This window comes from Bos taurus, chromosome 8, assembly GCF_002263795.3.
Source record: "Bos taurus isolate L1 Dominette 01449 registration number 42190680 breed Hereford chromosome 8, ARS-UCD2.0, whole genome shotgun sequence".
NCBI lineage: Eukaryota > Metazoa > Chordata > Mammalia > Artiodactyla > Bovidae > Bos > Bos taurus.
In genome coordinates, this window is record NC_037335.1 from 62505170 (window position 1) to 62521098 (window position 15929).

At 44.6% G+C, this 15929-nt stretch overlaps 1 protein-coding gene across 5 annotated transcripts in view; it reads left to right on the forward strand.

Annotated features, from left to right (window-relative positions):
• LOC507550 (uncharacterized) overlaps positions 1-14778 on the forward strand; it is a 43513-nt gene extending 28735 nt beyond the window's left edge. For 4 of the 5 annotated variants that reach the window (NM_001098903.2, XM_015472544.3, XM_059888989.1 and 1 more), the window contains 10 exon segments: positions 1474-1585; positions 4455-4602; positions 6846-6921; positions 8515-8596; positions 8922-8970; positions 9438-9555; positions 10609-10728; positions 11935-12098; positions 13461-13607; positions 14280-14778. In NM_001098903.2, coding sequence (NP_001092373.1) covers positions 1474-1585; positions 4455-4602; positions 6846-6921; positions 8515-8596; positions 8922-8970; positions 9438-9555; positions 10609-10728; positions 11935-12098; positions 13461-13607; positions 14280-14428 — 1165 coding nt within the window. In that variant the 3' untranslated portion in view covers positions 14429-14778. 5 annotated transcript variants of the gene reach the window in all.
• The last annotated feature ends 1151 nt before the right edge of the window (positions 14779-15929 follow it).

A 15929-nucleotide genomic window follows, 5' to 3' on the forward strand; every position in this document is an offset into this window, starting at 1 on the left:
GTGATTTTGGAGCCCAAGAAAATAAAATCTGCCACTGTTTCCACTTTTTCCCCATCTATTTTGCCATGTCTGGGAAATAGATGGAATGATGGGACTTGATCTTCATTTTTTGAATGTTGAGTTTTAAGCCAGTTTTAAGTTTTCACTCTTCTCTTTCACTTTAATCAAGAGACCAGAATCTCTAAGCTTTTACCTTTCTGGCTTAAGCTCACAGAAAAGAGTGTTTTCTTCTAAGTAAGTGTAACAAAATTCCCATGAACATGTTGCATTGGATCAAGTTGAACCACATGCCATACCAGAAACAATTACTATGCGTAGGTGTTTGGAGTAAACTGATTGTTAAATCTGAGTCAGGAGCTTCCCAGGTAGCACCAGTGGTAAGGAGCCTGCCTGCAAATGTAGGAGACATAAAAGACCCAGGTTCAATCCCTAGGCTAGGAAGATCCCCTGAAGGAGGGCCCAGCAACCCACTCCAGTATTCTTGCCTGGAGAATCCCATGGACAGGGGAGCCTGGTGGCCTACAGTCCATGGGGTTCCAGAGTTGGATTTGACTGAAGTGACTTAGCATGCATGCATGCAAACCGGGGTCACATGTTCACCACTGGACCTAAGAAGTGGTTCAGCCTCACTTAGCCACCAGGACTGATGGTAGGGAAGAATACAGACCCAGGGAAGAACTGAGGTGCTGTTACCAATAAAAGATGACATAGCTCTTGGCCAGGAAAAAGCACCTATCTTCAGTGATCATTCAGGTTACCTACCCCTACCACTGCCGCTGTATACAAGGCGATATTTCCCAGAGAAGGTGTATGTCTAATCCAAGGTCACACAGTTGCAAAGCTAATTCTCTGGCTAGAAATATAGTTGGCAACATGTAGCAGAAAATGCAAAATAATCATGGCACAAACAAGAGAGAGATTTATTTCTTTCTCATATAAAAGAATTCTGGAAGCAGGCAGTCTATACTTACCCTGGACTGCCCATCATGGCAGTTTACCCATCATCTGTCTTTTTCCTCCGATAACTTAGTGGGTTGCTATCACGAAGGCTGATCCAGAATAGATGCTGGAGCGCCGACCTGGACCAGCCACCACGTCTGCCCTTCAAATGGCAGGCATGAGAAATGAGTAATGACAAAGGAAGCCCTCCCAGCTGTGTCACTTCCATCTGGCCAGCCTCTTCAAGTCCCACCCCACACCTCTGTTCATGTCTCATTGGCCTGTTTAGTCTTGGTCACTCTTAGCTGTAAGAAAGGTCAAGAACTATAGCCTTTTATCTAGTAAATTGCTGTACTAAATAAAACTGAGTCCCTGTTCTGAAGAATAAGGGGAGGATGACAACAGTGGAATCTTCCAGTGCTCTTTCTCTTCACTAAACTCTAAGATCAAGAAGAAATGACATTATTTTCAGAAGAATCAGGCATTTGTTTACCACTCACAACCTATCTTCTCTTGATGTTTGTTCATTCACAGAGAAAGAAATAAGTCTTGGTTCCAAACCAGGATATATGAGTGGGACCCCTACTTTCAGTTCCCAAGCAGGATGATTGGAACCATTGTGTTGGCTTTCATCTGCCTGTACCTTGTAAGTAGAGCTAAGCAAATCCTTTTGTATTTTATAAATGGGGTGGGGATAGGATAGGGTTGTTCTTTAAAAGCTGGGTCAAAACTGGGTATATGTAAATCAAAGAAGTACAGTTCTTTGACCCCACCATTTTGACTCTAAGGACACTTTTACTCATGTAGTGAATATTAGTAATAAATATAATTGAAGTATTTATGGAGACTTCTGGTTGCCAATTCCACTTGTAAAGAGCTTGAAAAATGCCACTCTGTCTTAAAAACAAGTACAAATATGAACAAACTGAAGAATCAACAACTCTTCTTAGATCCCTAAGAGCAGGGAGGTCATGGGGCAAAGTTTGCCCCTAAAATTGAAGAGACAGACAAGATCCTGGCAGAATGGAGCAGAAACCCCATGGCAACCAGCGCCAAGGTAAGAAAACCTGAATTGTAGTTGATGCCATCAATCAACTGGATATTTTGGAAATCCAAACACTACGTCATCAACAACAGCAGAATGCATATTCTTCTCAAGAATAAATGGAAAATTCAACAAGATAGACTATATCTTGAACCATCAAACACACTTAATACATGTAAAAGAATAAAATCACATGATTTCTGCTCTCAAATCAAAATGGAATTAAATTAAAAACCAATAACAGAAAGATAACTGGAAAATCCCTCAGGAGTAGATATCGAAACAACACACTTCTAAATAACATATGAGCCAAAGAAAAAAATCAAGGCAAGTTAGAAATATTTTGAAAAAGGAGAACACAAGTTCTCAAACTTTGTGGCAGGTGGTAAAAGCAGTTGTTGTTGTTATTGTTGTTAAGTTGCTCAGTCGTGTCCGACGCTTGTGACTCGAGGACTGTAGCCTGCGAGGCTCCTCTGTCCATGGGATTTCTCAGACAATACTGGAGTGAGTTGCTATTTCCTTCTCCAGGGGATCTTCCCAACGCAGGGACTGAACACAGGTCTCCTGCATTAGCCAGTGGATTCTTTACTGCTGAGCCACCAGGGAAGCCCAGCAAAAGCAGTGGTTAAAAAGAAATTTGTAGCATTGAATGAAGAAAGATCTAAAATCAATCATCTAAGCTTTCACATTAGGAAACAAACAAAAAAGAGCAAATTAAAATGCAAAGTAAGCAGAAAAATAGATGTATTATAATAAAAAGTAGAGCAGAAACTTATGAAACTAAAAACAAGAAATCAATAAAGTACAAAATCAAAGCACGTCATGTGGTCAGAGCTAAGTGAGGTAAAATGTCCAAGTCAAAAGCAGGGTCAAAGTGGAGAGATGAAAATGGCCAAATTGTCTTCTGTTCATTTTAAATGTATGAGGATGATACTTATATAAACTAGTCTTGTGATAACTTTTAGGTGAATGGATTAGGTTATGATACGGAGAAGGCACTGGCACCCCACTCCAGTACTCTTGCCTGGAAAATCCCATGGATGGAGGAGCCTGGTAGGCTGCAATCCATGGGGTCGCAAAGAGTTGGACACGACTGAACGACTTCACTTTCACTTTTCACTTTCATGCATTGGAGAAGGAAATGGCAACCCACTCCAGTGTTCTTGCCTGGAGAATCCCAGGGATGGGGGAGCCTGGTGGGCTGCCGTCTATGGGGTCACACAGAGTCAGACATGACTGAAGCGACTTAGCAGCATCAGGTTATGATAAGGTACTGCATAAACCCCCAAACTTCATTTGAAAACACTGTATATATATATGCTTTTTTTTTCTTTTTTTCCCACTTAACAATGTTGACTGGGTGTTCAGGTTTGGGAGGCAGCAGTCTTTTATGTTGTCCCATAACTAGTTTCTCCATTGTGTACCTTCATCATCCCTGAGAATCCTCACCCCCTGCATCCAGTCAGCAGAAGGAGAAAGTATATAGAGAAATGCATATGGGAGGCTTCAAAGGCCATGTGGACCCAGCACACGTTCCTTCCACTCTTTTCCCATTGGTGAGGTCCTTGTCACGTGGCCATATCTAACTAAGGGAGGCTGGGAAATGTAGTCCAGCCTTGTGCCCAAAGAAGGGAAGAATGGATTTTAATGGACCACTAACTAGAGTTCTCTGCAGCAGTGAGTAAATCACTTGATGTTTTTGTGTTCATTAAATCTTTATTAGTTGTCTACTCCATACCAAGTGCCTTGTTAAGACCTGGAAGAGAGAAGAGGGCTGATTCAGCAGCTCTTGGCCTGGGAGTAGCCCATGGTCTAAGAGAAGAAGATAAGATATTATATGCAGTACTGCCATCTAAACAGAGGAAAAGAAAAGGTGAAAGTGTTCTGGAAGTTTAGTGAATTACTCTGGATAGAGAAGCTGCCTGACAATAGTAGCATTTGAGCTCCATATTCAGAGATAAACAAGATTCAGTTGATGAAGTAAAATGGCATCAGGAACTCCAGAAGCAATGGCATGATGATCAGGGGCATTGAAGGCAGGATGACAAGATGATAGGACAGGAGCAAGCATGACATGCATACAGGAAACAGCACGTCCTCCAATTGATCATTGCCAAAATGCAAGAAGGAGAACAGTGAGAAATGTCTGGAATTGTCCATAAAGTCACCCCTTATTCAAAGTTAGGCATTCATGTCACTCTGATTGAATTAATGTCTGAAGAGTTTCTTGAGCCCTTTTGGGATTTACTCTTGTATGCTATTTTGTGAAGAACAGAGTTTGGGCTGAATCCTGTCTCCAAAGGAGTCACAATCCCATTCACATCAGTAAAGCAAGTGTCCAGAGTCTATGTCAGTTGAGTTTTGAGCTTCAAAGACTTTTGACCTCAAAACCAAAGAATGACCCCCTATATTATTCATTTAATGAGCAGGACTCAGGTGAGACCTTGAAACACTTACTCTGTGTCCTCAGTTCATTGTCATTGAGTTCTGCGTGTTCGTGTATGTGAGAGACGAGCTGGATGTGTTTGAAGGTGAATTGGAGAGCTACATCACCTCCATGAACCAGACAGGGAGCCCAGTCCTCCTGCAGGTGAAAGAGCTGATTAACATCACCAAAGGTAAAACCATATTCCACCTTTGTTCCTGCCACTTCTATATGGAACGGGGAGGGACTTGTGACTGGTGGTGGGTGCACACCTATAGTAACTACTGCTGCTAGTCTTCATATTATCTGTGTTTCACTTACTGTATGCCTCCCTGGATTGACTTGAAGGAGAAAGGGGTCCAGACACAGGCCATTTTATTACAACTTACTTGGGGCTGCATTGACCATGCCTTGAGAATGTTCTCATCTTAAATAGCTTATCTTTTTTTGGTGTCAGTGGAAACAACTAAAATCATCATATATTTTTCACTTTGGAAAAGATAAAATAGTAAGTTTTGACCTTATTATTTTATGAAAAGTTTACTCATATCATTCAAATTTAATTTCTGCTTAGTTCCGGTTACTGTAACAAGTTACCATCGACTATGTGGTATAAACAACCAACATTTATTTCTCACAGTTCTGGAGACTGGAAAGTCGAAGGTGCTAGCAGATCTGGTGTCTTGGGAGAGCTGCTTCCTGACTTGCAGATGGCCACCTTCTCTTTGTGTACTCACATACTGGATGGAGAATAGGGAGAGGAAGCAAACTCCCTCATGTCTCTTCTTTTAAGGGCACTAATTCCATCATGAGGGTTCCACCCTCACAATCTAATCACCTCCCAAAGACTCTATCTCCAAATACCATCACATCGTGGGTTAGAGTTTCAACACATGAATCCTTTTGGGTGGAGGGACACATATTTATTGAAGGCATATTTCTTCCCCATTAAATTGTCAAGACAATTAATGCTTTTCATACCTGTTGAAAATTTATTGACAATGGGGATTTACTTACGGCTTCTGTTTATTCCATTCATCTATTTGTCTATCTTTACAGAAATACCACAGTCTTACTACTGTAGATTTATAGTAAGATTGAAATCAAGAAATATGAGTCATGCAATTTTGTTCTTCTTTTTCAAGGCTGTATGGCCTATTCTGGGTCCCTTTTTTTAAATATGAATTTTAGGATTAGCTTGTCAATTTAAATAGAAATGGCTTTGGAAGTTTTGGGCAGTTGGTTTGAATTTGTCAGTCAATTTAGGAGTATTGTATGTTCACAGAGAATATCCTATACATAAAAGTGATATGTTTTTCCATTAATTTAGGTCTTTAATTTCAATAATCTTTTATAGTTTTCAGTGTACAGGTTGTACACTTCTTTTATTAAATTTATTCTTAAGTATTTTATTCTTTGTGATACTATTTCAAATGCAATTCTTACTTCATTTTCAGATTACACATTGCTAGGTACAGCAATGAATTGATTTTTATATATTGGTCTTATGTCTTACAAACTTACAAGCTCATTTATTAATCATTTTACTTTTGTTTGCTTCTTCCCTAGGATTTTCTATACCTAAGAACATGTCATTGGTGAATAGAGATAGTTTTATTTCTTCTTTTGCAGTCTAGCTGCATTTTCTTGCCTAATTGCCCTGACTAGACCCTTCAGTACAACGTTGGATATAATTGGCAAGAGCAGACACTGATTTTCTCATTCTTGAACCTAAGGGGAAAGCAGTTTTTCACCAATTAAGTATGATGTCAGCTGTGGGGGTTTTAGAGATGCTTTTTATCCAATTGAGGAAATGCCCTTCCATTTCTAGTTTATTCAGTGATTTTAATTATAAAGAGGTATTGGATTCTCTCAAATGCTTTTTCTGCAGCTACTGAGAATCCGCTTGTACAGAAGCTTTTACTTTCTTCTGTCTTTCTCCATCCCTGTCTCACAAGCACCCAGAGTCATTCTGAAAGCAAGGTGGATACGAAATATTAAAAACTTACTAAAAGGTGGATGAATGGAATAGTCAAGACCTTCATTCCAGTTACCATTGCACATGGTGGCTGTGAACTGGGGGTGGATAACCCCCTTCCCCAAAAGTGGTTATTAGAAGGTCAGGTATAAATGACATTTTACAAGGCTGGAGGCTACCTACCATGTGTACATTCTATAATTTTCTGCTTCTATTATGCATTGCAGACGGAAAATATTAATACCAAAGGAAAAGTTTATAAACACACAGGAAATAAAGGATATTGAAGGCATATAGCTAAAATGAAACAGAAATAAGCAGAACTTTATTTGCCCAAGAGGTATATTAAAGGAAATACAATATATTTTGCCCAAACTTTTCTGTTGTGACTTTCTGCATTTTAAAAATTATTTCTGGTTCATCTTCTGAGGTTGCTTGTGTCACCTTTTCTATTTCAGAAGTCTGGGTGGTGACCATTTTGCCTGCCTCCCTCACATGTGTGAGCTACCTGTTCCACATCTTGGCTTGTTACAGGTAAGGGGTTCTGGGAGGCATTTGTGTGTCTTCAAGCAGGAAATCGGCTGACAGATTTTTTTTCTCAGAATTCCCAAGCAGTGTCAGTCATTCCCAAATTGGGAACTGCAGTGTATACAGGGTTTGGGGACAACCACATCTATTGGTAAAAAACAAAAACAAACAAAATAGCATTTGATTTGAGCTTCCTCTATCAATTTGACATTGTGATTAGAGTTTTCTTTTGGTCTTCAGCAAAACCCTAAGCAATACTTTCATTGCCATGTTCACTGCTGAGCAGGCAAGACTCAACAAAAAACTTTGTTGTTATTTAGTTGCAAAGTCGTGTCCAACCCTTTGCAACTCCAAGGACTGCAGCTCGCCAGGCTTCCCTGTCCATTACCATCTCCTGGAGTTTGCTCAAATTTATGTCCATTGAGTCGGTGATGCTATCCAACCATCTCATCCTCTGTTGGCCCCTTCTCCTCCTTCCCTCAATCTTTCCCAGCATCAGTGTCTTTTCCAGTGAGTCAGCTCTTTGCATCAGGTGGCCAAAGTACTGGAGCTTCAGCTTCAGCATCAGTTCTTCCAATGAATATTCAGGGTTGATTTCCTTTAGGATTGACTGGTTTGATTTCTTTGCTGTCCAAGGGACTCTCAAAAGTCTTCTCCAGCACCGCAGTTCTTTGGCCAGTCTGTTAGCATATGACCATGTCTTCTGGCCTCTTCTAACCTTATCATTTCTTGTACACTTCGTGTCTCTGCTGGGTGTCAGACCTGCCCTGCTCTCCAGGACTAACCACAGTGGGTTCCCAGCAGGTGAATTTGGCTCAAGGGGACCCCACAGGAGGTTGGGTCAAGGGGACCAGGTGCATCAGTCTCAAGAATAGCAGTGCGGGAGGAGGGGATGGCCTTTAGTATGGAGTCAGCATTTGCATGCTGATAGAAGTTGAATTTGGGTATCTATTGCTTCTCTTTCTCTCCATTTCTCTGCCTTTGTCTCTGCCTCTCTCTCTCACTGTCTGTCTCAGTCTCTAATTCACAGTCACCCACTCACTCACTGGAAGCCCAGGGCCAATTCTTACCCCTCCAGAGCATCCTGTCTTTACATCCTCCCCATCTGGCTGCCCAAAGGGTGAGTCTCTTGCAGATGGCATCTAAGTGAAGACTCTCCTGGCACAAAGAGGCCCCAGCTCTCCATCCAAGGCCTGCCTTGAACCTTTGACTATAGTTTACAAACAGTGAATATTTGAAAGTTGCTGAGAGAGTAGATTAAAAGTTCTCATCACAAGGAAAAACTTTTTGTAACTGTGTGCAGTGACAGATGTTAACAAGACATTATCATCATTTCATAATATGTACAAATATCAATTATATTGTACACCTAAAAGATAAAAGATGTCATGTTATAGTCAACTGTATCTCAACTTTTAAAAAGTATTTTAAAAAGATTTCACGACTGATTAGAATCATCTCAAGAGCTATGGTCAATACAGGGGAGCTGAGCTGCCTGCCATCTCCCTCCATAGGCCTTTCTGTTTACATCTGTTGAGCTCTAAGTGCGTAAGGAGCCCGGGTCATAAGCATTACTAATTTCCCTCTCTCTCTCTCTAGAAAGCACATCAAGAGGTTGTGGGCAGGGGATAAACACTTTCTTCCTCTGAAGTTTCATAATCCTTCCTCATCTGAGAGTGTGGTAAGTCCACAGCAGTCTCTCTCTGCTCCCAGGCCACAGCCTGCTGTCCTGCACCTCAGACAGGGTTGGCGTGCTGGGGAAGGAAGAGCCCTGGGCTGGGGCAGGGGGCGGGGGTCCAGAGCCCTCAATTTTAGTATGTTCTGCTGCTGGGTGACTTGGGACAGCCACTGTCCCCATCTGGCCTCATGTGTAAAATGAGGACAATCATGACACCTGCCTTGGTAGCTTGGTGGGTGACCCTCAAATGAGACAGGGATGCTGGATATGTGTTAGAGGTCATCAAGGTGTCTCCCCTCTCAGATCTTTTGTTCTATCTAAATCTCAGGTGGCCATTGCAAGGTACTCTGGCTGGCAGATAGCCTATATTCTGTGGGGTAAGTGCCATCACATGACCCATTCAATTTGACACACTTTCCCTGAGCACCTGCAGAGTCCCGGCTGTGGTCAGGGAGGAGGGACATGGGGCAGAAGCAGCCCCAGCTCTTCCTCAAGGGACCTACAGGAAGGTCAGGAAGGAGTGAGAAGCACACATTCATATTGGTCATCATTACCACCTGTCCTGTGCCCATGGGGTGTGTACACTAAGGGTGGTGGTGACCCAGAGGAGGAAGTGACTACCCACACCTAGGCCAGGGTGCCAAGCCTTCCTAATGGAGTTGACATTTGAACTGACCTGGCAGAGTGAGCAGAAGGTTGGTGGTCGTGCCAGGCAGGAGAAACAGCATAAGCAAGAGCGCCAGGACCTTTGGAGGGAGGAGGCTGGGGGCGGGGCTGGAGGGAGGGACTTGTGTGACTGGATGCTGAAGGGCCGTTAGTGACCACCGGCTCCCTTGGCCCACAGGCTACCTCATCATCCATGTGATGCAGAGCCTGTGTGGCCTGGCGATCATGTACAGCCTGGTGCTTCCTGTCATCCACCATCAGGCGCTAGAGATGCTCCGAGGCCTAGGCATCGGGATGTAAGTGCTGGGTGGGCTTCCTGACATTGCCCAGGGCCTGGGAGCTGCTGGGCCCTCCGAGCTGCTGTTCGAAATGCCCCTTCCCTGCTGGGCTCTCACCAGTCCCTGGACCCATGCTGTCACTGTGATGGGAGACTCACAGTTTATAAAATGTTTCCACTTGCACTGTTCAGCTGGGTCCTCACAATTGTGTCTGTGGGAGGTATATGTGTGTCCATTGTATTGCTGGGAAGACTGAGGTTCAGGCAGATGAAGTGAGAGAAAGGACAGTATAGTGGAAAGAGAGAGGGAATCTGAGTTTAGGCTTTAGATCAACTGTGTGACTTGTAAACTGCCTCTCCAAGCCTTAGTTTACCCATATGGAAAGTAAGCAAATGCTGACATTACTGAAAATTCACTTTGCAACTTTTCTCTTGAGGACCTTCTGAGGTTGGGACTTACATTAGCTCCCTTTTTCAGATGAGGAACAGAGGCACAGAGAGGCTGAGCAATTTGTCCCAGGAGGGGAGGAGGCAGGATGGGGAGCTGGACAATCTGAAACCAAAACCTCATTCAACCATCACCCCATGCTGGTGCTGGGGAGAGATGCAAACAGGGTGTGTGCCCTCTGGGGGCCTTGCTGCTCTGAACTCCTTGGTTCCAGGCTCACCTAGAGCCTCCTACGAATCTGGGGCAGAGCCTGCCCTGTCCACTCTTCCATGGCCTTCATGAGCTCTTCTGAAAATCCCATTCCTTTCTTTGATTTCCTATGCTGCTAAACCACTCAGCCCACTGCTACCCCTCAACAAAAGGACCTGATTTAGTCCTGGAGTTCTGGTCTGGAGCCAGAAGGCCTGATGACGCAGCTTTGAGAAAGTCATCTCCCCTTTGTAAGCCTCATTTTTCTCATCTGCATAGTAGACAAAATTCTCTGTAGGCATAAAGGACAGAGTTCAAGCTACTGTTGGTCTGGCAGGCAGTCAACATGTCTTTCCTCTGTATCACTGGGCATTCCAAAAGAGTTTGGGAAGAGTGGTCAAGGCCACCTCAGCATGGTCTCGCCTTGTGTTTTAGCCTCACCGTATCCATCGTCCTGGGTCTCATGGTCCTGCAGGTATGGATTGCCACCAGCTTCTTCCTGCAACCAAAGATGGGGACAGATGACAAGCAGAAGCCCCTGGCTCTCAACAACAGGTGAGAGCAGAGAAAGTAGTGGGGCATCGTAGGGCTCTGGCCTCAGCAGTCTTGCTCCTTTCTCTTCACCCTTGGCAGGTTCCTGGGTGCACTATACATTCTGAGAGGGCGAGGGGCAGTGGTTTAGAACTGGGACCAAACTGCCAGGAACCAGACTGCCTGGAGCCAAATCTTGGCTCCACCCCTTATGAGCTATGTGACCTTACTGAACATCTATGAACCTCTACTTCCTCACTTTACAAATAAGTTTGCATATCTCAGAGAGGTGTTCCAAGGATGAAAGGTATTAAAATATGAACTTAGAGCAGTAGTGCCTGTCCCATGGTAATCCTTTCTAGTTCATTCATTCAAAGCTGTTCATCATGGAGGAAGCAACATGGGCACTGAGGATAATGAAATACTCCTCACGATCTGCCTGTGATCTGCTCATGGTCCACTGGAGTTGACAGACACAGACATTTAGGGACAGTAGAGTCCAGATGGTGTGAAAGCATTACAAGAGAAAGCAAAGAGGAGAGGAAGGGAGGGGCGGAGAGGCAGGGGCGTTCTTTCAGCTGCAGGTGGGATGTTTGAGCTAAAGGAGGTAGGATGGTAGGATTCCTACAGGCAGAGATGAGCAGATGGTGTGGTTGCAGCCCCCACTGTGCGGATGCAGGCAGGAAGCCATGAAAGGGCAGGATGTGTTGGGAGAAGAGTGAAAATACAATATGCTGGATGGTGAGGGACAGGAAGCGAGCACAAAGTGGCAATACCAGAAAAGTCCCTCTCAGAGAGGACCTCAAAATTCATATGCAATATTTGGGCTTCATCCCATAGGCAACAGGAACCATGTGATTAACTTGAAAAATTTTATCTGGAGGACTTGGAGCAGTTCTAGCTGGGGACAGGTCACTGTTGCAACAGATACGAGAAAGCCACACCCTCTGCTGTAACCATGGACCCAGCGGTAGCCACGTGGGGTTTACAGTCCCCACTCACATTCAGCCTGCCTGGTGCTCAACGTCCTCGCCACTGTTTCTGAGCCGGTCTTCACACCAGCTGTGAAGTGGGGACAGTCAGCTTCCTCCACTAACAGCACGAGGTCGCACAGCTAGGAGGTGGGAGAGATAGGATTTGACCACAGGTCTGGGAGGGCCCCTGAGCCCACCTGCCTAGCCACCTTCTCATACTGAAGGGTGCTTCCCCTCTGCCTGCTTCCCTCCGCAGGAGAGCGTTCCACAACTTCAACTACTTTCTGTTCTTCTACAATGTGCTGCTGGGCCTGGGTGCCTGCCTCTCCAGGCTTTTCATCAGCTGTGTCCTGGGCACGTGGCTGATCGCCCGCATCGACAGGACCATCCTGCAGAGTGGCTACGAGAGAGCAGACATGGGTATGTAGCCGTGCGTCTGGGAAGCGCTGCTCTCGCACCTCTGCGGAAGCTGCCTGCAAGTCGGGTACCAGAGGCCCGCAGTTCATTCTCTTCTCTCTTTTTTAATTTAATTTTATTTTTAAACTTTACAATATTGTATTGGTTTTGCCAAATATCAAAATGAATCTGCCACAGGTATACACGTGTTCCCCATCCTGAACCCTCCTCCCTTCTCCCTCCCCATACCATCCCTCTGGGTCGTCCCAGTGCACCAGCCCCAAGCATCCAGTATCATGCATCAAACCTGGACTGGCGACTCGTTTCATATATGATATTATACGTATTTCAATGCCATTCTCCCAAATCATCCCACCCTCTCCCTCTCCCACAGAGTCCATAAGACTGTTCTATACATCAGTGTGTCTTTTGCTGTCTGTTATACAGGATTATTGTTACCATCTTTCTAAATTCCATATATATGCGTTAGTATACTGCATTGATGTTTTTCTTTCTGGCTTACTTCACTCTGTATATTAGGCTCCAGTTTCATCCAGCTCATTAGAACTGATTCAAATGTATTCTTTTAAAGGCTGAGTAATACTCCATTGTGTATATGTACCATAGCTTTCTTATCCATTCATCTGCTTATGGACATCTAGGTTGCTTCCATGTCCTAGCTATTATAAACAGCGCTGCAATGAACATTGGGGTACATGCGTCTCTTTCAATTCTGGTTTCCTCAGTGTGTATGCCCAGCAGTGGGATTGCTGGATCATAAGGCATTCTCTTCTCTTGTACTTAGAGCTTATCTTCCCACGGGGCTATAACGCTGAAGAGAAAAACAAAACAAAACAAAACTTTTCAGCCCAATGGTCAGATTGCATATTTAACAGATCTTTGAGGTATAATGAAGAGCAGTAAGGGATAGTGCAATTCTATCAAAACACAAGGTGGCTCTGAAATTTTTGAGAAAACATATCTCAGAATTACTTGTGGCGTTAGTTGCAAGCTTTCTTAGTTAAAAAAATGGTCTGTTCATTTTGCTCCAAAATGAAACCATTTTTTGTGGAGAAAAAGCAGTTTTTGTCCTATTTCTGGACTGTGTCTTTTCATTCATTCATTGATTCGTGCAATGGCAGCTGGCTTCTCCATATAAGCCATAGAGGCTCCCATCACTGTGAACTTCAAATTTCCATAAAATGAACAGGTTAGGGTATGATCTCTAAGAACCTTTCCAGCTCTTTATACCTCATTTTCTGGATTCACAGCAAAGACACAGACACCATTTGGGAACAAAGTGTTGCTGCAGTTATGTCATAAGAAGCAAAACCTAGTCATCCAGGAATATACATTGCATGGTCTGACTTCCCTTCTGGATTTCAGGGTTCAGTGCATGGATTGGCATGCTCTACGTAGATCATTATCACACCAACCCCGTGCTCGTCAGCTTTTGCCATATCCTGATCACCAGCCACAGGGAGAGGAGGCTACAGCAGACCATCAAATACTGGTACCTAAATCAGTCAGCAGGTAAGTCTCCTGTTTGAATCTATACTGGGGTTGCACACCAGGAAACAAGTGCCTTCAGTCTTCCCTGGGATCCCTGAGATGTCCCATGTTCCTCCTTCTCTGACCCTCTTCCTCCACTTTCTGTGCCCTGGGAGCCCTTCTACCCAGGAGGTTAGAAGTCTTCACCCCAGTCAGTCTGGCTGTGGGACTCCGAGGCCTTGTTCCTGCTAATTCAGCTTCTCCATTGTTTCTGAAAATGAACTCTGCTACCTAAGTCCTTCAATCAGCCATTTGTCTGAGACTCCTCCATAACTCACGCTGCAAGCCAGATGCCCTCCAAGATGGTGTGCAGTTTTGCTTAAACTACCCCATTCCTTACCACAAGCTCTCTCTTGGCTGCCACCTATATCATTCTGCTCTGCCTTCCCCTGGGAAGACCTCCAGTTAGCTATGTTCTGCCTGTGAACACTCAGCACTGATCTGGACTGTTTTCATTGCTGATCCCAACATTGCAGATATCCAGATCTGTGGAACAAACTCTTATCCCTCCAGCCACCCTCATGTCCCCAGGAATCCTGGTCCGGCTCCTTCCTCCACACCTCACTCCTTCTGGGCAGCTTTCCCTGTGGCCTCTGAGCAGGACAGAGACAAGCTGCCCTCTCCTCCATTGTACCGGCTCTGATTCTGTTCTAGGTCCCCGTCTCTCAGCGAGGTCCAGGACAAGGTGGCTCCTGCTGCAGACCCTGATCAACAACCCCGAACTGGTCAGACTCAGAAAATCCAGGCCAGGTCTTGGCTCCCAGGAGTTTACCCAGATTCTGTTGACGTGCTCGGAGAGCTGACACTGACCTTCCACACTGCTGCAAGGTTGTTCCAGGACAACTTCCCCTGAGAAAGCCCAGGCTACTCAGCAGCTGTCCCCTGCAGTGGAATAGGCTGCACGGCCACTGTCCATTGCAGACTGGCCATTCGTGGGGTGGCACTTGGGGCTGAACCGTGATGTCTCAGGTCCAATTCACTCCCTTGGGAAAAAGATCAACAACAAAAGAGAATTTCTGTTGAACAAACTTTACCCAATAATGATGTCCACTATCCCTGGTTAGAAGGCAGCCTTGGGGAGTTCTATGTTGAGACGCACTGGGCAGAACTTCATGTCACTGTCAAAGGTGGTATAAAAGTTTGTATCAAGAGAGTTTAACTGTTTGATGCATTTCTTCTCTGGGACAAAGTATGGCCTTAATCCAACAGGGTCCTTGTTGTTTCCTCCTTTCTAGATTGTATGGTGGTGGGAGACAAGGAGCCCTTGACCCCAGCCTCCAGTCTGGTGGGTGAGCAGGTACACACTGAGCTCTCTCCCACAGCCACTCAGGTGGGGAACAGATCAGAACTGACATGTGCCCTGGTCACAAATAAGTTGTGTAGATTCTCTCTGACACACAGGGGATCCCCTGAGAAAGCCACCCGTCTGAAGAGGCAGAGATGAGATCTGCATTTAAGTTTGTTGTCGTTGTTTAATCATTTAGTTGGGTCTGACTTTGCTATCCCATGGACTGTAGCCTGCCAGGCTCCTCTGTCCATGAGATTTCCTGGGCAAAAATACTGGAGTGGGTTGCCATTTCCTCCTCCAGGGGATCTTCCTGACCCAGGGATCGAACCTGTAACTCTTGCATCTCTTGCATTGGCAGGTGGATTCTTTACCACTGAGCCATCAGAGAAGCCCCAAGGCATTTAAACTGGGGGACAACAAAAGCAAAGATGTGGGAACAAGAAAGCCCTGGGCAGCTTTGAGGAAGGTGAGCCCTCCAGTGTATGCAGCGCATGGTGTTGGGGGCTGGTTAGGCCATCCAAGAAAGCCCAGATGCCAGGACATTTCTCTTTGTGTGGAGGGCTGAATACTTACCCAGATTCTTCATGCCAATCATAAAGTCTCTGCTAACCTGGGAACTGTCACTCTACAAAGCCTGTGCAAGTGCCAGGAGGATTCACCCACAGAGTGAGCCTTTGAAACTCAGTCTTCATTATTGAGCATGTACTGTGAACCCAGTCCTGTTGTTCAATGTATCTTCCAGATTTATCTCTTTTAACTTACTCTCTGCAACCAAGTTTTGTCATTTTGCTTTTTGAAACTAAGAAAACTGGAGCTCAAGAGTATTGGGATCCCCACATCACTTTCTAGCTGTGTGACATTGACTAAATTACCTCACCATTCTGTGCTTTCTTTATGTATAAAAAGGGAGTAATACCCATAACACCAAAAATTACTTTGAGGATAAAATGAGTTTATATATACAAACACTCCTAAGCTAGTGCCTGACACATCCTAAACTCAAAAAAATATCAGTC